General features: G+C 37.4%; 2 protein-coding genes across 2 annotated transcripts; both read left to right on the top strand.

The window, feature by feature from the left end:
• Positions 1–684: 684 nt before the first annotated feature.
• On the top strand, positions 685–7,398 carry LOC145791280 (uncharacterized). Its single transcript, XM_082871623.1, has 7 exons — positions 685–825; positions 1,870–2,124; positions 4,908–5,054; positions 5,150–5,256; positions 5,970–6,110; positions 6,202–6,282; positions 7,380–7,398. The coding sequence occupies exons 1-7, from the start codon at positions 685–687 to the stop codon at positions 7,396–7,398; spliced, it is 891 nt and encodes a 296-aa protein (XP_082727749.1).
• Positions 7,399–18,421: 11,023 nt separating this feature from the next.
• LOC145791279 (uncharacterized) lies at positions 18,422–24,197 on the top strand. The gene is made up of 2 exons (XM_082871622.1): positions 18,422–18,616; positions 23,916–24,197. The coding sequence occupies exons 1-2, from the start codon at positions 18,422–18,424 to the stop codon at positions 24,195–24,197; spliced, it is 477 nt and encodes a 158-aa protein (XP_082727748.1).
• The last annotated feature ends 2,540 nt before the right edge of the window (positions 24,198–26,737 follow it).

Here is a 26,737-nt window from a genome sequence, read left to right as displayed (position 1 = left end):
AATTATAAATTTATTATAAAAATTTGGAGTTCTCACAAAACTATTCACGAAAACTCGTTTTTGCTTATATAATATATAGTTAGATAAATAGATATGCTTAGAATACATACAATTTTCACGAGTATATATACAATACCGTTTTTTCTTATATAATTATATAAAAATTGTATGTATGCCCGTAATGTCCTAGAGTATTATGGGCATACATACATTGAATAAAAATGTGTAAAATTATATTGAACAAAAAGGAGAAAATAAAAAATAAAAAAATAAATAGAGAGAAAAATAAAAATGGGAGAAAATTATTAAAAAGAAAAAAAAGAAAAGAGGAAGATGGGATCATGGGATCATAGAAGGATGGGTGAGAAAAAGAAAAAGTAAAAGAGAGAAGTGAGAAAATAGAAAATGTACATATAGGATATTTTTTGAAAAATATATCTCAATCGTTACTTTATCATTTGAACAAATATGAGCCGTCCAAATGTCCTGATAGGACAAATGTGTATAGGACAAATTCAAAAACCATTCTACTTTATTATATAGATGATACTGAATTGAAGTGGGTTTTTTTCCATTGTTTTTCTTATGTGTGTGAATGAATTGGGTTTTGAGATAGAAGGAAATTAGATAATCATTATTGTCCTCCTAATAATTCAAGAGCTTATTATTGCTTCTAATGAAGCTATGTTCAATGGTGGTTTCTTTGATTGTTCTGAACAATTTCATAACTCAGTACTAGATCCAGTAACCAATAATACTGTTGTTTCTGGGTTTCCGAGCATTGATTTCAAGAGAATCAAACTTTCCTCTGAGTCCAATCAACAGGTATTATATCATTTTGATCTCTGTTTCATATTTTAGTGTTTATGTGAGGCAGGAGTGTTGAGATTTATATGTTTAGTATTGTTTTCTTTTCCAATATATTTCGTTTTTGTTTGTTTTTCTTGTTTTTGAAAACAAAAACATGGTTAAAAGTGTTTTCCTAAAACAGGGTGTTGTCAGAAAATAGTTTTCGAAAACATTTTGTCAAAAAAAGTTTGCCATCTTGATATATGGTTTCAGCCGTTATTATATTTTTTCCTTTTTCCTTTTTGTTTTTAATTGAAATTTCTGAGTTTTTAATTGAAATCTCAGTGTTTCTAATGAATACAACACTCTTTAATTAGTTTTTTTATTTTATTTTATTTATTTACTTTCCGTTCCAATCCACAATTGTGCATTCGTGAGCTCTCACTTTTGCTTTTCAACCTCTCTTATTGCTTTCCTTTTTCTTTTTTCTTTTTAATCTGAAAATTGTGAGGTATAAATTGCTTATATGGTTTTGTTGCATTTGTTTTCAGCCATTGCATAGTAATTCTTGTTCTTTTATATATATATTATGCTTTATAAAACACGCAATCTGTAACTATGGCATGCATTTTCTCATGCCCAAATTTCCCATATGAAATTGTCTTAGTTTTTTATTTTAAATTTTGTTTTTTTCCTCTTCCAGACACCTTCAATTTTTTAGATGATGGTTACAACGGTCGTTACCACACATATATTGCATGTGCATGTAGCTTTGTAGTAGCTATTTTATTATATAAATCACAAAACTATTTTGATGTGAATCTTTATTTTAAAATTTTGGTTTCCAAAAATAGCGATGGAATTGCCAATGAAATAAATAAACATGTCACATTCTAATTAGTTTTCAAAGTCAACTCATATTTCTCACTTTAAAAACTATCCAAAATTTATATATAAAATTGCTCACGCATTGCGAGTGCATTCACCGCTAGCATGTATATGTATATTACACTTCAATACCTCCCATTGCCTAGCTTTTTTTTTTTTTTTTTTTTTTTTTGGGGGGGGGGGGGTGGGTAGGAATTGGATTTTCACACTTGTGGAGAAGCAAGTCCTCCTGGTTTGACATTGAAGAAGACACCATCTTTTCTCAACTTAGTAGAGATGACCTTATCTCACTCAAGGAGCAAAAACTACTCTACTGGGACACATCACACGTTGTCGATTCAAGAACGTTGTCGAGCAAAGAAGGATGACTTTGTGTCTCAACTAATGTCCGAGAAGTTGAAGGCCTCAAACTTCCCCGCATTGTTGGTCAAAATTGGCTCGTGGGAGGTAAGAATATTTGGTAATAGCATTTTCATTTTCAATAACGTTGTTTTCTGTTTTTGTTTATCATGTTTTCAGTAACAAAAACAATATAACAAAAAAATTTAAACGGTTATAGTTTTTGAAAATTCAAAAAACAACTTAAAAATTTCCTGAAAAGTGAGGTTCAAGAAAATTTACCAAATTCAATTTGTAGAAATAGTTTGTAAAACAATTTTTTTTTTTGGTGTGTAAGTTTCATTTTCTCTGTTTTCCAGAATGAAAGGCGACCCTCAAACTCAAAAGACAAAAACAATAATAATAATTTGACTTAATTCATGAAATGACTAAAAAAGATTGAAATTATTGTAGAGAAAATCTTTTCACGAAGGCGATTTGGTAGCAAAGTGTTATTGTCATGACCCAAACCCGCCCCCATGGGTTAAGGACATAACCGGTCAGTAATCACGAGATTACCTACGGTTTCAAACCAAATAAGGCATAACTCATCAGAGTAAAGGGGCCAAACGGAAACAAATTTAAACTTTTGTCCATATAGTTGTGCTTATATGGCATGCTATAACAATCCATACATATACATGTTAATAAGTCACATCAAAATATACACTAACACAAAGTTCTGTACATACAGGATCATTCAAGTTTAAGTCAGCCAATCAAAACTATATACAAACGTATCCAAAGTCCTCGCCAACATGACAAAATATAATAAGATAGCAAAAGGGCGAAGACGAGTCTCGTGCGTGAGACATAAGGGCAGACTCTTCAAAACTTGGTTGTTCCACACAAACTTCACTGAGGCTGGGTTTGGACCTCTCTTGGCTCACCTACAACCACATGAATGAGCGTGAACGAAAGCCCAGTGAATAATATCAAATAAAGAAGATACACGAACAGCATTTAGCACAATATACACCAAACGGCCATGGGCCCAATTCATATTTCTATCAGGCATATATATAAATATGTATAGGTCATGTGACTGCAATTCCAAACACATCAAACGGCCTTGGGCCCAATTCGTTCTTGTCTGACCGCCTTTGGCCCAATCATTTGTGTCATACGGCCTCTGGCCCATCCATTCATGTCATAGGGCCTCTGGCCCATTCATTCATGTCATAGGGCCTCTGGCCCATTCATTCTTTCGTTCATGTCAGACTGGCTTCTGGCCCATTCATTCTTTCATTCGTGTCAAACTGGCCTTCGGCCCATTCATTTGGCATAGCAAACATTTTTCCACCATTCAAATTAACCAACTTATAAGACTTACATAGGAGTAAGCAATTGGACAAATAACATACTTTAGATATCTTTATGAAGATATTACTCACAGTGATTGGCGGGATGATTTGCCCTGGAGCTCGACCCTACACATTCCATGAACACAATGGGTCACAAACAATTCAATCCGTTCTTAATTCACATATTCCTCTTTAGGCTTCATTCTTATCCTTTTAACTCATTTACAATGCTTAATACATGCCTAAGAGTACTTAAAAGTGAAAGGGAACGGAAAACAAAACATAGAACGTATCTACAAAACTTCAAAAACAGGGGTCCTTGCTCGAGCGGACCCATTAGGTCTGCAAAAGTACTGGTTGCCTTGTTTCTACGCTCGAGTGCGAATTCGGACGCTCGAGCTAAAGGTCATTCTACATAGCTCCCCGCTCGAGCGTGAACTTCCCCGCTCGAGCGGACATCTATGTCTGCAAAAAGTTCTGGGAGCTTGTATTTCCTGTTCGAGCGGCGCCTTCCCTGCTCGAGCGGACATCCCAAATTCTAGAAAATCCAGAATTATTCTTGAGCTTCAAACTTGCATTCAAATCAACATATCTTGCATATTATGGCTCAAAATTCACATACACATGTACTAACATGATCCAACACCAAATTCATTACATTATGAAGCTCAATTTCATGAATCAATCACATGCATGTCCCAATTTACACCAAACTTATTTCCAACATAACAATTTCATGCATTCAAAACCCATACTCTTATGAATTGTACATCCATATGGAACACAACTTCTATTCTCAACTTAGATGATGAAGAGATGGTCAAAAATATGAGCTTCAACTAAAATCTCACATGGATTATACATTTTGTGCTCAAATATGCAAATTCAAAGCAATTTCTCACATGCATGTGCATATTGACTGCATATTCAACAAAACCAACTCAATTTCATCATAATCAATTCAATTCATGTTCATGATCATCATTCAACTTTGAATTCACAAAGTTACAAACTAGAATCCATGAATTTACTCACCTAGAAGCTCAATCTTTCCAATTTATGGTAAATTCTTGAGTGTGCCTTCAAGATTACCAAGTTCCCTAGCCAAATCTCTACCTTGAGCCTCCCCTTTCACTAAATTCGGCTCCTCCCTCTCTCTGGAGCATAATTTCAGAGGTTGAGCTCAAAAGAAACAAAAATGAGAGTGTATAATAGCCCTTTAAAAGCTCCCTTTCAAATACATTTCTTTAATATTAAATAATTGGGCACCATTTCATTAATTTAATCTTTAATTTGATCTGAATGAATTTTCAATTAAATTTCACCGTAGGCTCTAAAAATTACGCCAATCACAATGGCATAGTCAATTTCGATTTCTGTGGCCGATAGGGCCTTCAATTTAAATCCCAAAGCAGATAATCAAACAGATATTCCTACGGTGAACAGATAGAAATTCAGAACCACATATTTTCACATAAATGGCACACAAAATCATATCAACACAAAATCACCTTCATAATAAGGACTAATTAGCATAATACGGAACAGGGTTATCACAGTTATTATGCCAAGAAGAAAATTGTGTGGGAAGTTTTAGAGAGGGCTTTGAAAAGTAAGATCGAAATACAATGGTCTGATATTCAAGCGATTAGAGCCATTATTCGCGATGATGAGCCAAGAATTTTGGAAATTGAGGTTAGTGAATTTTAGTCCCACTCTTCTAAATGATGACATTTAAGTTTAATTCTTAGTGAAATTTTTATTCAATTTTTTGGGTGAATTATGTGCAGTTAAACCAACAACCTCAGTTCTTCAGAGAGACAAATCCGCAGCCACGGAAGCATACACTTTGGCAACAGGCAATGGACTTTACTGGAGGTCAAGCCCCCATTTACAGGTTTGAAATAATCTTTCCTTTTTCGCCCCTTCCTATTAGTCTAACAAAATAATAAATAACAAATTTAGCTTGAATAAAATATATTATATAAACAAAATCTTAATTGGAATTAAGAATAATAGCATGTGAGATTCTGCATTTCCTCAAAGGTGTCAACGGAGTAAATAGTTCCAAGATAAAACTCAATTTGCTCACAGTATCCCTCATTTAGTGTTAATTATTGTCTTTATGTCTTTTAATTGAACGAACTAGAGTTTCTAATCATTCCACTATTTCGAATAATTTCATTTATATTTCCTTTGCTTTTTTGTTTTATTGAATTTCTTTACTTGTCTTCTTGTTTGGGAGAAAAGAAACTGTATGTGAGATTGCTAACGAACAGGCCCAAGTGGTTTCAGTCAATTTTCAAGTCAGCCGATGCAAAATATCAGTTCATTTCTAAAAACAGTTTTTTTGCCATAGCAAACTGTTGTCGGTATCTTCAAACACATCTAAAAATGGTAGTGCTTTACATTTTGATTACTTCCATCAGATATAGACAATCTTGTAGATTTACCTTTTCAAATTTAAGCACTACCATTTTAATGAGTTGTCACTCACAAAACATTCATTTATCATACATTAGTGTCACATTTAACTTGTACATACAAGTGTATGCACATACATATGGCACAATTAACATAATGATATGTTTTTTTTTTTTTTTTTGGTAGGAGACATTACATCAAATTTCCTCCAGGAACGCTTGACAAACACTATGAGAAACTTTTGCAATGTGACAAACGATTGTTAGAGCTCAGCCAAAAACCTTTCCCAAGGATGGAATCTCCTTTTTCTACTCAAACATCTATGAGGTTACCGACATCCCTTTTGATTTCACTCTGCGTCGATCACAATTCCCTCCCACGTTGCAACATTCTTTTTCTTCTATTCTTACATCTTTAGTTCCTCCCCATCCGATTCAAAATTTCAAGCTAACAACCAGACAACCCTTTGGTATTGTGGACTCAAATTCACCAATGTCAGGTATACGATTTAGTCTTTTGAATTGAACCTTAAAAAACTATTTGTGTTGATTTCTTTTCATCAAGTGTGTTTTTGTGATAACCAGTTATGGATTTTCCATGCACATATGAGAACGTTAATGGGTACACGTTTGATAATTGAAGGATGGTACATTAGGGTCAACAAGGAAACAATGTCGAAAATGTTTTAGCAAGGGAAGATCAAATACAAGCCAATGCCAATGCTGCCTTTTCTTGTCAAGGATATCCAAACACTGGGTTACTTGGTGACATCGAAAACCATTTTCTAGGTGACTCACAAAATGTATGCTCCAATGAGAGAACGCTCCTTGCCAGAGTGAGTTCAATGTGTTCATTGCTCGATCCATTTGAGGTGGCAAATCCCCAAAACAACAATTCCATGAATCAATTAGAGTATAAACAAGGAAAATTTAGCAATGATCACTTAATTTTGGGAACAACCGAGCATTCTAGAGTAGATGGCGAGCTATGCTACCCACAACCCATTTGTTGCTTGGCTCTATGAGTTTTTAACGAGAGCCATATGATGCATCTTCCGAGGGACAATTCATCGTATCCTTACGATTTCTATCATCCTGAGGTGAATGATTATGGATTAGTTGACACTGGCCACGAGGTCCACCAATAGGCGTGATGTGGCAATAAAAATGAGGAAATTCGTGGACGTAGCAAGGGGATATATGAGCTAATGTTATTACACCATCACTTGTTTGTTTCATGACTACACATTTGTATATAGGCAATGAAAATAATCCCCCAATTTTATCTAGTGAATAGGGTTTTGGTTTTTTATTTTATTTTTTATATTTAGTTTCCATTCATGGTTATGTTAGAAGAAAGATTTCAGAGTTTGTTGATCATTTTCTATAGGGGAAGAGGGATATTTTGATTATCTCCCTATTATCAAGTTTTGAAGAATGTTTCAAACTCCCATATTTGCTTAAACACAAGCAAAAAACCACCCACCCTTCCTTTGTCTCTATTTTGTGATTGTTTTTGTGAAATTGTTTTGTTGTGAGCCCCACTCACCCTTTGTCTCTCATTTGTGATTGTTTCTATGAAATTCTTTCTGTCCAGGTATACTTTGTGTTATTGAGATTTCAATTTCGTATAGTTTCTTATTTCTTCAAATTAAATATTTAACGACAAAAATGTCTAAACATTATTAACCTTGGCTGTCGGAAAAACATATGGTCAAAACCTTCAAGATTTGACAAACAAAAATGATTTCTACAATTGACTTTTTTTTTTTCACCAGCACACAATGGCTACAATTGATTTTCACAGTGCACATTTTATGATAGAGCTTAGATTTGTGTGTGTAATTGTGATGTTCAAAACATTGTACTGTATGTGCACTTCATTTCAACAACGAGCCCTCCAATATTCAATCGAATCAATGTTCGTGGCTTGATGATTATCCTTCTTCAAACAAATTGTATTTAGATGCTCTATTTTTAACTCTGAGAAATTTGAACTGTAACGAAGTGTACATATTCAGCGTTCTCAAAAAAACTTGTCATCTTGAGTGCCCTCAACAACTTTGGCCACTGTTTTGAATGCCTAGCGGCAAAAAAGAAACCAAGTTATTTGAACTTGAATTGTGTTGGACTAGTTAAAAACTTGTTCAAGATCAAGTTGTTGTGTATACACATCAAGCTTAAGAGCTCAGCTTGTTATGCAAAGCAATCAAGCTTAAACACACTTTAACTGGAGTTTGACTCGTGCTTTGCTTGCTAGAAACTCATTCTAACAAAAGTGATTGCCCAAGTCTCATTTGAAGCAAAACAGTTGCATCCAGAAGAGAGGTTAATAGTGGATGTATTGACTCATAAACAACAATTCTACATAAGGCTACCAATGCAGAAAGCTTATATGCAAAATTAGGGCTGAAGACTTCTTGTTACTGATAACTGATAAGAAAACCTTGTCTTACAATTAATCAATCTGTGTGCAAATATATAAAACCCTAAGCTAATAAAATGAAACCCTAACAACCTAAAGGACTAAACTACCCTTAATAAGTAATATAAACTACAATTCACACCCCCCTCTCAAACTAAGGATGCGAGTGCAGAAAGCATTGAAAGTTTGCCAAGAAGAAAACGAAAACGAGCAACAGTGTGAGTCTTTGTAAAAAAATCAACCAACTGAAGAGAGAACATAACAAAAGGGAGAGTAATAGTGCCAACTTGAAGATGCTATCTGACAAAGTGACAATCTATTTCAACATGCTTGGTCCGCTTATAGAAGAGTGAATTATAGGCAATCTGGACAGCACTCTAATTATCACAATGTAATGGAGTTGGATCAGAAAGAGAGACATCCATATCAGAAAGAAGCCACCGAAGCCAAACGATCTTGAAAGTAGCATAAGCCATGGCACGATACTCAGCCTCAACTGTGGAATGAGCAACAACAGATTGTTTCTTACTCTTCCAGGATATGAGAGAATTGTCGAGGAAAACACAAAGAACAGAAGCTGATTTGCGATCAGAGATGTCACCTGCCCAATCAGCGTTAGCATAGGCACGAAGAGTCAAGTTCGAAGAGGCAGATAACAGCAAACAGTGCAGCAAAGTGCCACAAAGGTAGCGCAAAGCACAAAGTAAGGTAGCCCAGTGTGTGGAACAAGGAGCATAAACAAACTGACTGAGAATGCGCACAACATAGGAGACATCTGGGCAAGTAACGGTGAGATAAACAAGGCACCCAACCAACTCGCGATACAAAGTGGGATCCGCAAGAGGAACGCCATCAAAAGCAGAAAACTTAGCATGCAACTCAAGAGAAGTGTTGACAATTTTGTCATCAGTGAGATTGGCATGAGAAAGAATATCACGGGCATCTTTAGTTTGAGAAAGAAAATACCTAGTAGGAGAAGTAACAACCTCAATACCAAGAAAATACCGAAAATACCCCAAATCCTTCATCTCGAACTCCTGAAACAACTAATGCTTACCTCCTCAATAATACTAGAATCAGAGCTAGTGATGATCATATCATCCACATATAAGAGAAGGAGAACAAGGCCAACAGAAGTGCGCCGAACAAAGAGAGCACAATCATGATGATTAGGGCGAAAACCAAGCTGAAGTGCAACAAAATGAAATCGCTCATACCAAGCATGAGGAAACTACTTGAGACCATATAGAGCACGACAAAGATGAAAAAAAACACCAGGAGGGTGAAAGAGACCCGGTGAAGGGCACATATACACTTCTTCAGCAAGATGCCCATTCAGAAAAGGATTTTTGACATCTAGTTAAAACAAAGGCCAGTGATGGGCAGAGGCAACATAAATAAGAGTGCGAACAGTAGTCATCTTGGCAACGGGGGCAAAAGTCACATCGTAATCAATCCCATACTCCTGAGAAAAGCCCTGGGCAACCAAATGAGCTTTGTACCGTTCCAAAGACCCATCAGAAAGGGTTTTGACCTTATAGACCCATTTACAGCCTACAACATTCTTGTTAGCAGGTAATGGAACCAAATCCCAAGTCTAAGTGTTAGCCAAAGCAGTTAACCTGTCATTCATAACAACAATCCAATTGGGATCATGACAAGCTTCCTTGTAGGACCTAGGCTCAAAATATGTATGAAGACAAGAAAGAAAAGACTGATAGGAAAGGGAAAAACATGTATTACCAAAACTATACCAGTTCAGAGGATGACGGTCTCGCTGTGGAAAACAGTGTACAGGAGGAGCGAGATCCAAAGAAACAGTTAGAGGGACAATAGGGCTAGAGACAAGCGAGCTTGGAAGTGCTTTGCGGCGCTGATAAACAAGAAGATGAGTAGGAGAAGCAGGAGCTGGAGAGGAAGTAGCTGGCGAGATATCAGAAGTGCTAGTAAGAGGCAAAGCAGAGACCTCAAGATCAAAAACAAACTCATCGGGAGAAACATCAGGAGGAAATGGGTCAATGTAAACCAATTCATCCTTGGTAATAGGGACAGGGGTGGAAGGTATAGTGTAGTAGGGTAGTTTTTCTAAAAAGGTGATATGCCTAGACACATATAGCTTTTTGGTGGCGAGATCAGAGCACCGATAACTTTTCTGATTAATGTCATACCCTAAGAAGACACATAGGACACGACGAGAACTAAGTTTAGAGCACGCCTGTTTAGGAAGGAGCACAAAGCATGCAGAACTGAAAATACGAAGAAGAGAGTAATTTGGAGTAACACCAAAAAGACGCTCATAAGGAGACGACCCTGAGAGTAGAGGAGTAGGCATTTGATTGAGAAGACATGCAGTAGTAAGCACAGCTTCTTCCCAGAAAACAGAAGGGACAAAAGACAAGAGCAACAAAGAGTGAGCTGTATCAAGGAGATGGCGATGTTTGCGCTCAGCTTGACCATTTTGTGCTGGAGTGTCAGAACACGAAGACTGATGAATAGTTCCATGAGTAGCTAAATAGTCCTCAAACTCAGACAAGTAATACTCACCCCCTAAATCAGAACGAAGAACTTTAATGGTGGTGGAAAATTAAGTGTGAATCATGAAGTGAAAATTAGAATATATTTTGTAAAAATTAGATTTTCTAGTCATCAAATAAACCCAGGTAAATCGACTGTAATCATCCACAAAAGACACATAATATTGTGAACCACCCTTGGTAACTATAGGAGAAGGACCCCAAACATCAGTATGAACCAATTGAAAAGGAGAAGATGAAATAGAACTACTTTTATTAAAAGGAAAAGCAGACATTTTAGCCAATTTACAACCACGACACTCAGAAATATCATTAATGGGAAAATTGCCTGAATGTCCAAACCGAACTAACATCCTCAAACGATCACTCGACATATGACCTAACCTAGAATGCCAAGTATAAAATAAAGAGGACTTATTGTTTAAACAAAAAGAAGACAATGCAGTAGAAGACGCTTCTGGAGGAACATGCAAACTGTCCAAGATATATAGTTCTCCAACTCTACGCCTGATCCCAATCTGCCTCTCGGATACCCGATCCTGCATAACACAATGAGAAGAAGAGAAAACAACATCAAAACCGGAATCAAATAATTGACTAATAGAAATAAGACTGAGTGAGAGGTGAGACACATAAAATACAAAAGAAAGAGACAAATGGGAAGAGGAAATAGAACCAATAGAGTGTACAGGCATAGAAGAACCATTAGCGGTAGCAATAGTGAAAGAAGAAGAAGGTGAGACACAATTACTGAGGAGAGATGCAACATGAGTCATATGATATGAACAACCAAAATAAAAAATCCACGAAGTGTGGATATTACCTGAAGAGGATGAACCAGACAAACCTAACTGAGTGGTAGTCATAGCAGAGGCTTGAGACGAAAAATCTGGATTGGCCACCATGAAAGACTTGAACTGCACAAACATAGACTGCATATTGGAAGATGGACCATTCTCAGTAACTGGTGCAGAAAAGGCGACAAATGAGCAAGACCCTGAAAATGTTGGCTTAGCTAACGGTGGACCAGATAAACGACCCTTGGGCTGCAAAAGTTTTGGACAAGCATGTTTCCAATGGCCTTTCTGATGACAAAAGCTGCACTCATCCATGGAAACTCGAGGCTTAGGCTTACCAGTAACTTGAAATAAAGGAGAATGTGGGGTGGGCAAGAGCGGATGAGTGGCAAAAACTGATTGGGGAGCAGGAGCACCATGAGCCACCTTAAACTGAGTTTCTTCTGCAATAAGCTCACGGACAGCACCATCCACAGAAGGCAAAGGAGACCGATGAAGAATAGCTCCCCTAAGTGGCTCAAATTGATCATGAAGGGCCATAAGAAATTAAACCAGATGTTGTTTCTCCCGATACTTGATATAATTGTCAAGTAATTGCAAATCTGATGGTTCCATCAAAGCAAGCTGATCCCAATAAGTAGTCATCTCATTGTAGAACTCCTAAATGGACTTATCTTTTTGACTAGCGCTACGAATAGACATCTTAAGTTCATACTGTTTTGCAAAGTTAGACTGTTTTGCAAAGTTAGACTTAAGGTACATAGTTTTCAAATAGTCCCAAACTTGTTTAGAAGTAGAATACTTGGAAAAATTCATACCAATGGTAGTTTGAACTGAATTATGAAACCAAGTAAGAATTTGTGCATTTTCCTTATCCCATTTAGCAACATCAGCCTCAGTTTCTTGGGATTCCGTAGGTCTAATAGTCACACCAATAATATAGTTCCACTTGCCTTTACCCATTATAAAATTTCTCATTACATGAGACCAATAGGAATAATTAGTACCATCTAACTTAGTGGTGATAGTTTGTAATTTATCATCAGCCATTGTACTATAATTAAGTAACACAGTAAAATCAAAGCAGAGAGACAATTACACAACCAGAGTTGTTGTTGCTATAATTAATGAGCCCGTAAGGTCAAACACAAAATAACCAGACCCAAGGTCAAACTTATAATAACTAGACCCAATCACCCTCAAATAGCAATCAGAGAGAGAACCAAGGCAAAGAACATAGTGAGAGAGAGAGAGAGAGAGAGAATTGAACCTAAACCCAGAAGGCAAAGTCGATGTCAGATACTAGGTCTGAAGCGTGGTCAAGTAGTCAGACTTTGATCGTGTGAACTAAATGGAGAGACAGAAAGATTACCAATCAGAGTCACATAGAGAATCGATCGAACTAGAGGTAGAGAGCTTCAATCGAACTAGAAGTAGAGAGCTTCGATCGAACCAGATGAACCAATTGAGGGGTCAAGCTTCGAAGTGCGATGAAGAGAAAAGGGGCTACGATGATCAATGATGATCTGCGAAAGGTATGCTAACCTTTGTAACTCTGCTCTGATACCATGATAACTGAAAAGAAAACCTTGTCTTACAATTAATCAATCTGAGTACAAATATATAAAACCCTAAGCTAATAGAATGAAACCCTAACAACCTAAAGGACTAAACTATCCTTAATAAATAATATAAACTACAATTCACAGTTACTACTTGTTGCTTTTGCACTTCATTGACACAACCATTAATTCATCAAATTCATTAGCGATCAACTTTCTGAACTTTTGGTAGTTTTGGTGAAGTGTATTGAGTCAAAGTGTCGCTGCTCGAGTTTTAGTAAACATAAGTTTGAAAGTCATTCGTGTCGTAAAATTTAACAATCTAAAAAACCCATCATATTAGATAATTCAATAAATTGATGCCGATATTCTACGCAGACCTAATAATACTCTTATAATATGAGAAGAAAAAAGAAAAAGAAAAAAAAATCAAAACAATGATCAAGCTCAATGAATCAAAGACTCATGTTTCTACATTATGCAGTGAAGTTTAACTAAACCTTGCAACATGGCCAAAGGATTACAAAGACAATGCTTGCAACTTGAACTACTCCAGCTTCAACATTAACCTTTGTTGAGATTCAATTCTCCTTTTGCTCAAAGTTCCTATGTTCGGAGGAGAAGACAATCGAGATATTTAAATCAATGAAATGCTCTTTTGACTGTTCTTTCAATGTACCAGCTGATCACATCCATTTACTAATGGCAGCTCGATTACAAGCCAGCTCATGCACTAGAATTTTGCCTGGAAAAGTCAAGAAGAATGGAAGAAAATAAGTACCACACAAATATGTTTGTCATCAAATGACAAGAAAACATATTTCAAATCATGGAAGACATTCCACAAATCAGGTAGGGCACTCACCTGAGAAGAACTGATACATTGTAAAAATCATTGAAACTTAAGAGTGCGATGTGAAAGGCATCGCCCTTGCTGTAAGCTCTCCTCAAGGACAGCACACAGAGAGAGAGAGGATGGGGTAAAACAACTAGATGCAGAGAACTTGACATACTTCTATTGAAGGCAACAGTTGTGAAAATCTCCATAGGTTGATGATCAAGAAGCCATTGATATTTCCTTTCAAACCTTGGCAGAAAGCAAGAAGTCTTGTTGCAGTATAGATGATCAGATTTTGCATTTCAGGGAACAAATATAAGACGTACAACCCATGTTGCGAAGAGAGATAGACTTCTCTCATTCTTTCACATTGATCAAAAATTAATATCAATCCCTTAATGACACAATCAATTCGAGTTTTGCCACCAGCAATTAGCTTAATTGGTATGTCTGGCTGCCCTGTAACATAAAGATGTGGGTTCCATTCCAAGTCCCAATTGGGACACGATTGCAGCATCTTATTTACTGAAGGAAAGGGAGAGACAGAAGAACACTTTCTGAGAAATTTTATATTAAGATTATAGATTAAGAACCTACAAATATCTGATCAAGTAACATTTGGAGTGCATAACAAGCTTTATAAACTAAAGTATAACTGTTGATTTGGCAAAATGTTAGTTTCATTAGAAGTTGTATGGGTGAATAACACAAGCTATTCCTACACCTAAAATTGATCCTAGCGGTCTTGAGTACACTGAGGCCACCCCAAACCTCAGGGTTAAGAAAGGTGGTGAGTCCTGTGTTTGAAGAAGATTTGATGAAACACCACTTCTGGCACAAAAAAGGCACAATGACCATCAAGATCGTAAAGACTCTCTGCTGGGAACTCCAAGCATCGATGAAGTCCTTGAAGCAACCCAAAAAAAAGCAAAGCATCTTTTATTGCTGCAATTAGTTTAATGTATCCAACAAAGAGGTTATAGAAGATAAAGTTCATAAACTTCGGCTACCAACCAAGCTCATTTGTAGGCAGGTCACCAACTTTTTGGCTCTTGTCAAAATCACCGAGCTCATGGAAGGTTGGGCTTTTGTTGTCGTACACTTGGCTGAGGCACTTTACTAGAATCTTCTGGCATGGCTGGAGGTTTGCTACTTCCACTTGCACCTTCATATGCTCCCTCTTCATAGCTCATCTCATCAAATTTACTTTTCTTTAGTGGAGAGACCAAATTCTCCTTCCCATTTTCTATCTCTTTTTCGTTCCTTTTTGTCATTCTCATTCTCTTTCTCTGATTGGGTTTCAACATTTAGAGGAAACAAAGGAGGCTCACGGCCACTTAATCGACAGAATACCCTTTCAACTGTTTCACTTATTTCCTTCCCCAACCCATTGCTGTCCAAAATCAAATCCCAAACTGATTTAGAGGCTTTCTCAAGCACTGAAGTCCTGCAGGGCACCAACAAGGTATGAGAAAAAATGAAGTCAAATTAAAGTGCTTGCCAATAAAATGTCAGAGAAATAGGTTTAATGATTAATGACTCTTTGATTTATACATCATGAGAATGTAATGTACTGCAGTACAATACATAATGAACACCTAATGCATGCAACCACAATTGATAGTTACTATAATCGAATCAAACAGTTCTCCAAAAACATGTGCACAAGAACTAATGCAAGGAACTCTATTTGGCAGAGTAAAACTTACAGAACTGAGATAAAGGTATGTTTTTTTCGTAACGATTACAATTTACCATTTTTTTGTTTTCAAAAAGGAAACATGTCGATTAACAAAAAAACCATGTTTGATAAACAGACAGGGCAAAAGGAGAGTGGGGAGTTGCTAGAGGTGGTGGCTGATGCGTAGGGAATTGCCACAAGTGGTAAGTGATGGTTGCGGATGGTCAGAAGTAGTAGCCATTAGGCAGGAGTGGTTGGAGGTGGTGGCCGCCAGGAAAGAGTGGGGGAGGGAAAAGGGACGAGAGAATAAAAACTTGTTTTCAAAACAAGTTGAAAATTATTTACATATTTTTGAAACGAAAAACATTTGTCAAAAATCTTTTTGATTTGAGTTTACATATTTTTTGAAAACAAAAACAAAAAATAGTTAGGGCTTGTTTTTTAACGTTTATATTTACAATTTTCCATTTATATTTACAAAAATTTTAAAAACTTTAAACAAAAACTCGTTTAGTATCTATTTTTGTTTCCTAAAATTTGTAAATATTTTACAAATTTTACTAAATTTTTGTAACAATAAAAAAGTTAGTTTCACTTGTTTTTGAAAATTTGCTTGGTTCCATTTTTCCAAAATCACTTTTCAGAAAATTCTACTTTCTTATTTTCTGTAGTTTTTTTTTACTGAATTTTTTTAATATTTTAAGTAATTTTTTTACTTTTTAGACACACCTAACATAAATACACCTAAAAAGTAAAAAAATTGCAAAAAAAATCTTTTAAAAATTCACTAAACACCAAAAATACAAGAATTTAGTACATTTTTTGTATTTTTATGTATTTATTAATTTTTAAAAATATTTTTTCACAAATTTTTTACTTTTTAGATATATCTAAGTAAGGTGCATCTAAAAAAGTAAAAAAAATATGTTTAAAATTTTAAAAATATTCACTAAAAATAAAAAACTACAAAAACCAAAAAACTCAATTTTCAAAAAATTTAATCCAAAAAACTCAAACCAAATACACTGAAAAGCTTTCATTCTTCCACCTCCTCAGATCACCACCCACTACTCATAACCACTATCGGGCACCCCCACCTCCGGCCACCATTGTCATTGACCTCTTATGAATATCAACACCAGCCACCACCTTCGATGGTTGACGACCATCTTCGACCTTCGACGACCACCACCTCATGTCACTGGTAACCACCACCAACCATCTCCAGTGGCCTATGAAGCATGAGTGCAGGTACGAATACTGATACTGGTACGATACGGGTACGTCGATATGGTAAAATTAAAATTAAAAAAAAATAGGGTACGGGTACGGTTTCGTACGCTTGTAAAAAAATATTTATTTTTAATTTAGAGTAATGCAAAAATTAATTAAATGGTTTAATTTATTAAGGTCTAACCTACAATTAAAATTTAATACCAAAAGTAAAGATATAAATCAAAATTAAATGTCAATATATTAAATAACTTACAAATCATAGTTTAATTTTAAAATCATACTAAGTATAAAACAAAAAATAAAAAAGAAGCCTAGTGAAAGGAGTTTTATCTCTATAGTAGAAGAAAATATTATTTCAACTGAGGTACGAAATGGTATGGTTTGGGTATATATTAGGTACGTCTAAGTACGCCAAAAATTAAGAAGAAAAAATTTGTATACGTGTTTCGAGTACCCGATACATATGCAGAAGTACTATACGAGGTACCATATGCTGGTAAGTACCCGGTACGGGTACGACATGTTTTTCTAAGTACCCATGCTTCATAGCCAATGGCCAATAACAACCTCTGATCACCACCTCTACGTGACCAACAACTACATCCATCCAGCCACCATCTATAACAGTTGACAACCACCTTCAGCCACCACCACATATGTACCGAACATGTTTTTTGTTTTTGTTTTTTACAAAAAATAAATATGAACATGTTTAATGTTATCTGTAAACAAAAAGCAATAAACTGTAACCAAACAATACCTAAGCATAAACATTGCCAAACATACCTTTAGGTAACTAATGCAAACTATAAGAAGCTAAACAAAAATTAAATTCAAAGAAGCAATGATATTTCGAAATTGGCATAGTTTCAAAGAAAAGCTTATAGCAACCATATATAATCACTAACCGTTGGTACATGCGATGCGTGTGCAATTAGAAATAAGTAAAAATAAAACAAAAGATTCACTATATATTGTGTGCCACTCAAGTGGTAAGAGTTTTCTTCGTTAAACCTAAGGTCCAAGGTTCAAGTCCCACATTCCTCCCATCTATCTAATTTTTTTGTTTCAAATAGAAAAATGGACAATTGGCAACATAAGGAGAAAAGGTTCAGGGCCAGCTCAAAGGAGCTGCAAATGAAGCACTTGTTTTAGGCCTCGATATAACAAAAGGCTTCAATTTGAGTTGAAATCTTATAGGTAAAACAAAAAATAAAGAATACAAAATGTCAATAGCTTTTCCAAACTAAAATAAGATTATCAAGTTTTCTACGAACTTCATACATTGGCTCTACACCCATGTGAGACCGCATTCATATGTGTAATTGATAAAAAAAAATTAGTGATTTAGTAGAGATCCCTATCATTTGTGTACTAATAAAAATCTATTTCCCACTCCCATACGCTCATAAATTAAGAAAATAAAATTTAGTTAAAATCAAATATTTCTTTTGAATAATTTCATTTAGTAGATATTAATTTCACTAAATATAACTTGCATGGAAAAATTTTAATTTTTTTACACTTGAAATTTTTAACTAAAAGTAAAATTTATTGACAAGACACATGAAAAAGGTTGAGGTCTTCATTGGGGCTTCTCCATCACAAGGGGCTTTTGTGAAAGGTAGACAGATTTTAGATGTGGCTTTGGTGGCAAATGAGGTGGTGGAGGAATATAGGAGTTTAGAGAAGGAGGGGATTGTCTTTAAGATAGATTTTGAGAAAGCATATGATCACGTGAATTGGCAATTTCTAGATTTTGTAATGGGAATAAAAGGTTATGGTGAGAGATGGAGATCATGGATTAGCAACTTGTAACATATCAGTGATAGTCAATGGTAAGCAAGGGGAGAGCTTTAAGGCTTCGCGAGGACTCGGGCAAGGGGATCCTTTATCTCCTTTCTTTTTATTTTGGTGGTAGATGTGTTACGTAGGATGGTGGATAGGTGTAGACACCCCATTTTTGACCGACCTTAAGACTCAGACGTCACCAATTGAGCGCTTGGTGATGTTGCATAATGTGCTTGTTCAGAAGTTTCAGAGTCGCGGCTGCGAGCCCTGCCTCCGGACTTCCGAACCCTCTTCTGTGCCTTGTCTCGGTTTGCGAACCAGACTCGATTTTCTCTGTTTCTTTTCCTGAGGGGAGGGAGAGGTCCCGTAGACCATCTCTCAATGTCCGCAGGCTACATTTGGTGGCCGTAGGCCATTTTTCCCATTTCGGAGTCCGGTTCCCGGTTTTCGGAGCCGGCAGGCCGTGTGCCTCGATTCGGGACCGCTTAACCATCTCCTATTGCTCTGATTTTTGGTATACATCTTAGTTTCTCCCTTTTGAGGGACACTGGTGGCTGAGAAACCCACTTCGTGGCCGATTGCCATTTTCGGTGCTTAACAGCCCATTTTCGGGACCCCGAACTGCGTGTTTTGGCCCCGGAACGTTCGTTTTGCAACGGTTTTCGCTCATTTTTGGCAGGTACCTCTGTTTTATCACGAGGAAGGTCACTGAAGGGTGGGAGGCCAGCAATTGTTGCAGCAACCAGTTACCTCTCCTCCGGAGCCTCCCGGCGTCCGTTTTTGCAACTTCCGGGCTAATGTTGAATACCTTAGGGGTAGTGTTGCCAACTTTCAACCACATATCTGTGATCTACACATCTGAGAGGCCCCTAAAAGTTGGTGGCCGGCCATTAAGGTCACCTGACCCTTTTGACCCCTTTCTTCCGGGCTAATGTTGAACCCCTTGGACCTTTTTTCTCACACTTTGAACCACATATCTGTGATGTACACACCTGGGAGGCCCCTAAAAGTTCATGGCCGGCCAGTAATTCAACTTGACCCTTTTGACCCCCTCTTTCCGGGCCAATGTTGAACCCCTCGGGCCCACTTTCTTGGAATTTTAACCACATGGTTGTGTTGTACACACATAGGGGTACCTCCCCAATATCTGGCCGGCCAGAAAATATCATTGACCCTTTTGACCCCTAGCCGGCCGGCTAGGGGGTGTGGCCGGCCGGTCACCTCCAGCAAAAGTAAGAGGCCGGCCGTGTTCTTCTCACTGTACCCTTTACAGCTGTGGGGCAATATCCCCCAGATATTTTCTGTATCCGGGGGATATTTTGTGGGGGAGTTTTACCCTCCTTCTCCCCCACCTTTGCACCCCCTTTTGGATCCTTATAACCAGCTAATAGCCTCATTTGTTTAGGTTAGAAAGAATACTCTTCAAGTCTCCATAGCCATCTCCATCTTCTTCCTTCTCAATTCTCCAAAAAACCCTAAGTCCCTAACCTTCATTCCTTATACACCACCAAGCTCTACCACCACCATCTCATTTCCAGAAGCAAGGAGGGATTCTAGAAGGCAAAAGAAGCTCCAAATCCATCCAAGAAGCAACAAAATCTCGAATCTTCAAGGGTAAGTTACACTTTTACCCTTTTGACCCTTTTTCTTGTTCTATTTCTAAGCCCCTCTTGCTTTTTGTTTCAAGCTCCGGCCCTAACTGAAAAGGGCCATTTTTTGAGCTCATCTTCACTTCTCATTAAGGGCTCAACCCTGTTTGAGCCCTCCATAATACACTTGCTTCATTGACCATCTTGTATGTCATAGTTTTGCATGCTATTTTTGACCCATGAGAAATTTATTTTCGAGCATGTTGTAAACTGATATAGGGCTTATTTTGAGCCCCTCTTCAACATTGGAGAAGGGCTCAACCTTATTTGGTGTCTCCATGTGTCACTTGTAGTTCAATCCCTTATTTGACCCCATTTTTGCATAAGTTGATAGCCCTCTTGGCTTCTGTTTTTGGACCTTGGTCCGAACTGAAAGTGACCTTGTTTTGGCCTATACTTCATGTTTCATTCACACTTTTTTCCTGTTTGGTGATTATTTTATATACTTCATGTTATAGCACCTTTTGAGCCTTGTTTTGCATCCCATTTTTAGCATATTTGTATACTGATTTTGAGGCTGCCATATACTGTAAATGTTCATATTTTTGGTCCATCTTCAGTGTTGTAGAAGGAAATTTTTCAGTTTGGGTTTAGCTTATACCACTTGCTTCATTACCCCTATCTTGGCCCCTATTCTTGTATGCTATTTTTGCCATACCTATATTTGCTGTTTGGCCATGTTTATAACTGGAAAAGTGCTTATTTTGGGACTGTCTAGCTTCTGTCTTTGCATTGCATGTCCATGTTGTGCATGTTTAGCATGGCTATAGGCCATTTCGGGTGCCTAATGTTGCATTTCGGGACATTTTCTTGCATTTCACATCATTTCGCTTCATTTCGGGACTGTTTTCCCCATATGTTGTTGCTGAAATTCCATTAGCATGCTTGCATATCATTTTTGTCATTTGCATTGCATTCTGCCACTGCCTCGGTTTGCGTGCCCGTGTGCACGCATTTCGAGGCACTCCATTTTTATCCGACGGCATCCGATGTGAGTGTGGTTGAGGCTCACTCATGTTGGTATAAGCCCATTTGTCATTTCCATATCATTTCATCATATTTTATCACCACCTCGGTTTGCGTGCCCGTGTGCACGCATTTCGAGGCACTCCATTTTTATCCGACGGCATCCGATGTGAGTGTGGCTGAGGCTCACTCATGTTGGTATAAGCCCATTTGTCATTTCCATATCATTTCATCATATTTTATCACCACCTCGGTTTGCGTGCCCGTGTGCACGCATTTCGAGGCACTTCATTTTTTTATCCGACGGCATCCGATGTGAGTGTGGCTGAGGCTCACTCATGTTGGTATAAGCCCATTTGTCATTTCCATATCATTTCATCATATTTTATCACCACCTCGGTTTGCGTGCCCGTGTGCACGCATTTCGAGGCACTCCTTTTTTTATCCGACCGGCATCCGATGTGAGTGTGGCTGAGGCTCACTCATGTTGGTATAAGCCCATTTGTCACTTCCTTGTCATTTGCATTGCATTTGTCATCGCCTCGGTTTGCGTGTCCGTGTGCACGCATTTCGAGGCATCTCATTTTCATTGTATCTGTCATCGCCTCGGTTTGCGTGCCCGTGTGCACGTACTTCGAGGCATCTCATTTTCATTGTATCTGTCATCGCCTCGGTTTGCGTGCCCGTGTGCACGTACTTCGAGGCATCTCATCTTCATTGTATCTATCATCGCCTCGGTTTGCGTGCCCGTGCGCACGTACTTCGAGGCATCTCATTTTCAGCATTCCGTCATTTTCTCGGTTCGCGTGCCCGTATGCACGCATTTCGAGGCATCTCATTTTCATAGCATTGTGTATGTTAGGATTGTATATTAGTTGCATTTCATGCATATCATGCATATTGCATCATGTCCGGAATAGGAGTTAGCCCGGGCACGGGAAACGAGGTACATTTCGTACTCCGAGTGACGGAATGTGTCTCATTTCCCCAGTCACCGACACTCCGGATTATCCATGATGGAGTTAGGTTTTAGCTGTAGTTTCATGTGCATTCATTCTATATTGAGTTGTGCATTTCGACTCATCGGCCATCATGCCTCGGTATGCGTGATTGGTGGCACGAGGATCGAGACATGCATATATATTTGCAAATACATCGCTATGCCCCTTTCCTGCTCTCTGTTGCAGCAAAACGAAGAATCTGTAATTTTTCGGGACTTGGCGCGCATTTCAAGAACAGATGTAAACAGAGGCTAACTGGGGCATTCCGGTGGATTTCCGCGCAAGACAACCCGGACATGCATCATCCATCAGAAGCAAGGCAGTCCCTGGCTTGCACGCCAGTTTTATTTTCTTTCTTCATTAATTAATTAGGAATTTGTACATTATTTGGACTGTATTATTCGGACTGTAATATTCTTTTATTTGGACTGTATTATTTATTCGGACCCTCCGAGTGAGGGCACAACTGTAATAAGTGTGGGTGAGTGTAATGTATGTCTTCCAATCCCACGTCTTTCTCCCTTTTATTTATCCGCTTTTGATGGTTAGATTAGGGCATGTTTAAATTAGCATACAGTATGACAGCATGTTTGCATCATTCATCTGTATTGCATGCACCGGGCTCGGCGCATCATACTAACTGCATTGTACTTTCAATTCCAAATTGAATACATGATAGTTGTAGCATTTCATACACCATCTTAGAATAGCCGAGCCTGCTATAGTTGCATCTTGCATGTGTTGCATTAGGCATTTCTGTATGCTTAGGATTCATGCATGATTTCTAATAAGTGTCTATTTTGGCTTGGAGTACTCGGTGAGTTTTTATGCTTTAGCATCCTTGCATGCGTGTGAGTGAATGCCATGATAGCATGCTTACCATGAGGCTATGTGCTTATGTGATATATCTGCCTGAATGCCTGTGGGTGAAGGTTGGGTTAGTTGGATTGGGACAATTCATTGACTGTTTGTTTTAAGCCCACTAGATAGTGGCAAAACCGTCTTTTCTAAGCCCACTTGCGGGTGGCAAAATCTGTATTTTAAGCCTACTTGCGAGTAGCAAACCAACTTTCAAACAAGCAAACATGAGATGTTTTGTTCCAATCCAGGCGACCTGGTCTATACTTGTATGCCGTGTGCATCACATAGTAACCTAGGCTAATAAACCGGAATAAGAACATGCAATGTTTTCAAAAATTGATATCATGGTTAGTAGAGGCCGGTCTATGACCGGGCGAGCGGGGGTGCTCACGAAGTGACCTTCCCTAATCGTACCCATCCCTAATCGTACCCAAGTTCCCGAGCCGAGGTAACTTTGGTGATGACGGACACGTGGCCTTTTGGCACCGAGTCAGGGTTTCCTAAATTTCCCATTTAAAAAATATTTAGGTGGCGACTCTGTATCTGGCAAAGCAGTCCATGTTTGGCACTTTTTCAAAAATCAGTTTCTCAAAACAATTTGCCGGATTTGGACTCTTTGGTTCAGATTAAGAGCCGTGACATTTAAGAGTCCGAGCTGTAGTGACCCCAAATGAACAGAACGGGACTAACCCTCCCGGGGCGTTCGGGGACGTCTACAATAGGGCTAGAGAGGCAGGCTTGTTTGGAGGTTTATATGTGGGTAAAAGTATGGTTCCTATGACACATTTACAGTTTGTGGATGACACTATCTTCTTTTCCTCGAGGGATGAAAGTCAAATGGTTAATCTTTTTTCAGTGTCAAAATTGTTTTGGGTGATTTCGAGGCTTAAGGTTAATCTGGAAAAGAGTAGTGTGATTGGTATTAATGTAGAAAGTGGTCATCTCCAGAGAGTGGTTGCGCTTCTAGAATGTGGTGTTGAGACATTCCCAATTAAATATTTGGAACTTCCATTGGGAGGTAATCCTATAAATGAGTCATTCTGGGCTCCAGTTGTGGAAAATATAGGGAAGTAGCTGGAAGGGTGGAGTATGGCTTTACTTTCTCGAAACGGTAGGTTCACTTTAGTTAAGACAGTTCTAAGTGGTATTCCAATTTACTTTTTGTCTCTATTTAAGATTCCAGTTAAGGTGGCAAGATCTTTAGAAAAACTGATGCAAGACTTTCTTTGGGAGGGGAAGGATGAGGGCAAAAAAAATCATTTGGTGAATTGGGAGACAGTTTTCTTTGCTAAGGAAAAAGGGGATTTGGCCATAGGTAATATAATGGCTAGGAGCACAGCTATACTTCGCAAGTGGTTATGAAGATTCTCAAATGAGTGTGATTCATTATGGCATAAGGTTATTAGAAGCAAGTATGGGATTCATGTTAACGGTACAGATTTGTAGGTGGTCACTTGCGGTAATGGACAAACTTCTTGAAAATCAATCTCTCGTATTTATCCAATCTGGTTCCATTTCATTTCTGTGAATGTGGGTAATGGGAAAATTGCCAAATTCTGGGAAGATATTTGGGTGGGTTCTTCCTTCGTTGTGTCTTTTCCACATTTGTACAGAATCTCATAATTTCTCTATTGCTTCTATGGCATGCTCATCTTTGGCTCAAATTTCTTGAGATTTTAATTTTCCTAGAAATCTTAATCATAGGGAGGTTAGGGAATTTGGTGGATCTTTTGTCAAGGCTTGAACATGTCTCTTTGGTTCCAACTTTGGAGGACAAGCGGGTTTGGGCTGTTCTCGGGCTCCTTTTGTTGTAAATCTTTTTTCGACAAACTCATTGATAAGTCTCACATACCTTTGTTCCCTTTTCACAAGAAGATATGGTGGGCTTGTATTCCTCTTAAGGTAAAAATGTTCATGTGCATTTTGGTTCATGGAGGCACTTTAACAAATGATACATTGCAAATGAGGAGGCCTTCCCATTCTCTAAGTCCTCAATGGTTCATAATGTGTAGGAGGAATGGTGAATCTTTGGATCATTTATTTCTACATTGTCCAGTGGCAGCGAGCTTGTGGCAAAGGTTGTTTGTTTGGGGAATGTTATAATGAAATCGAAACTAAGTAATAGTCTCCTTCAAGAGATTTTGGAACTCAAGTGTTGAATGAAACAGAAAGGGTCTTCAATGTAGGTTCTTCAATGGAAGGTCTTCGGGTTTTCGATGGAGGGTCTCTTCAATGGAGTTTCTCTTTACTATATGTTGAGCCGAAATAGGGTCTGAACCTTTGCTTTACAATTTTGAACATGTGTGTGGAAAGAGGATTGAGGTGGTGTGTGTACAAGGCTATGAGTTAAGGTTATGATTAGAATATTTGGTGTGTGGAATGAAAACAATTAATAATCAAATCACTAAGTGTATGCATTGAGAAATGATGTACACAGAGGTAAGTAGGTATGCAGAAATATAATTTCCCATGAGATTAAGAATTAATCCCATGGGATTAATGGTAAAAAGACCATTTTGTCCCTTCATTTTAATGATTCTATAATGAAAGAAGGGTAATTATGTAATTTCACAAGTTTAATTCCAATCAATTAATACCACCACACTATTACACAAACAAACACACTTTATCTTATATTTCCAACTTAATACCACTACATTTCTAATTTCCTCATTCAATCCCACCATACTCATAATCCCATCAAACTTAATCCACCAAGCAAACATAACCTAATAATATAGCTAGAATATGTGCTAAGTAGATAAAAATTAAAAAAATTAAAAATACATAGAAAATCCTAGTCCTCTCTCTCTCTCTCTCTCTCTCTCCCCGCTCCTCCCTTTCTATTTAGAGTAATTATTTTGTCTTTTGAAAATTTCATATTAACGATGTGTCCAACTAATAACAACGGATCTAATAATTACATGACACTAAAACAAGATAATGAGTGTAAGGCCTTGTTCATTTTTTATTTTTTTTTAGAAAAAAAAAATTTAGAATTTTTTTTGAAAAAATAAAAACTAGTTTGACGAAAATAAATATTAAAAAGGTATTTTTAAAATTTTAAAAATTATTTATGGTCTCCCAAAAGATAAAATTATATAAAAATAATAAGCGTTTATTTATTTATTATTTTTTTTTTGTTTCTTTCACTAAATTAATTTCTAATTTTTTTTAAAAAATTTCTAAAATAAATTTTTAAAAATCAAACCAAATATGAAAGTCTTTTGCGATGACATAAACTTCAAAGTGAACAGGTAGTTTAACAGTTGCTTTCACAAAGATTGACTACCCCCCCTCCTCCCCCGAAACAAGAAAAAAAAGGATAGAGAGAAAAAGAAAAAGAAAAAGAAGATTCGTTGAACATATATATATGAGCGCTGTTTAAGTGTGCAACCTCCTTAAGGTTGCACACCATATGCAACCCAATTTTTAGTCGTTAGATTACAATAATTGATCAAAACCATTGAATTGTTTAATCGTAAAAAAGTTGAAATCGGGGCAACCGGTTAATGCTTGTATTTGCATGATTGCATCCCACTCACTCTCTCTATTTCGTCTCTATCTTTCTCTCAGTTCTCCTCTCTGTGTAAGGTTGAGTGTGTAACCCTTGA

Source organism: Camellia sinensis, chromosome 5, assembly GCF_055761805.1.
Source record: "Camellia sinensis isolate YWXY chromosome 5, ASM5576180v1, whole genome shotgun sequence".
Lineage (NCBI taxonomy): Eukaryota > Viridiplantae > Streptophyta > Magnoliopsida > Ericales > Theaceae > Camellia > Camellia sinensis.
The sequence above is the reverse complement of the archived record's forward strand: the minus strand, read 5'-3'. Positions and strand labels throughout refer to the sequence as shown.

What these genes read in the sequence shown, in the direction of transcription:
- LOC145791279 (XM_082871622.1), top strand. Translation starts at nt 18,422, where the DNA reads ATGAAAAAGGTTGAGGTCTTCATTGGGGCTTCTCCATCACAAGGGGCT. An exon ending in ATTGGCAATTTCTAGATTTT is followed by an intron (nt 18,617 to 23,915) that starts GTAATGGGAATA and finishes ACACATTTACAG; the next exon opens with TTTGTGGATGACACTATCTT.
- LOC145791280 (XM_082871623.1), top strand. Translation starts at nt 685, where the DNA reads ATGTTCAATGGTGGTTTCTTTGATTGTTCTGAACAATTTCATAACTCA. An exon ending in TCAAAATTGGCTCGTGGGAG is followed by an intron (nt 2,125 to 4,907) that starts GTAAGAATATTT and finishes AATACGGAACAG; the next exon opens with GGTTATCACAGTTATTATGC. An exon ending in CAAGAATTTTGGAAATTGAG is followed by an intron (nt 5,055 to 5,149) that starts GTTAGTGAATTT and finishes AATTATGTGCAG; the next exon opens with TTAAACCAACAACCTCAGTT.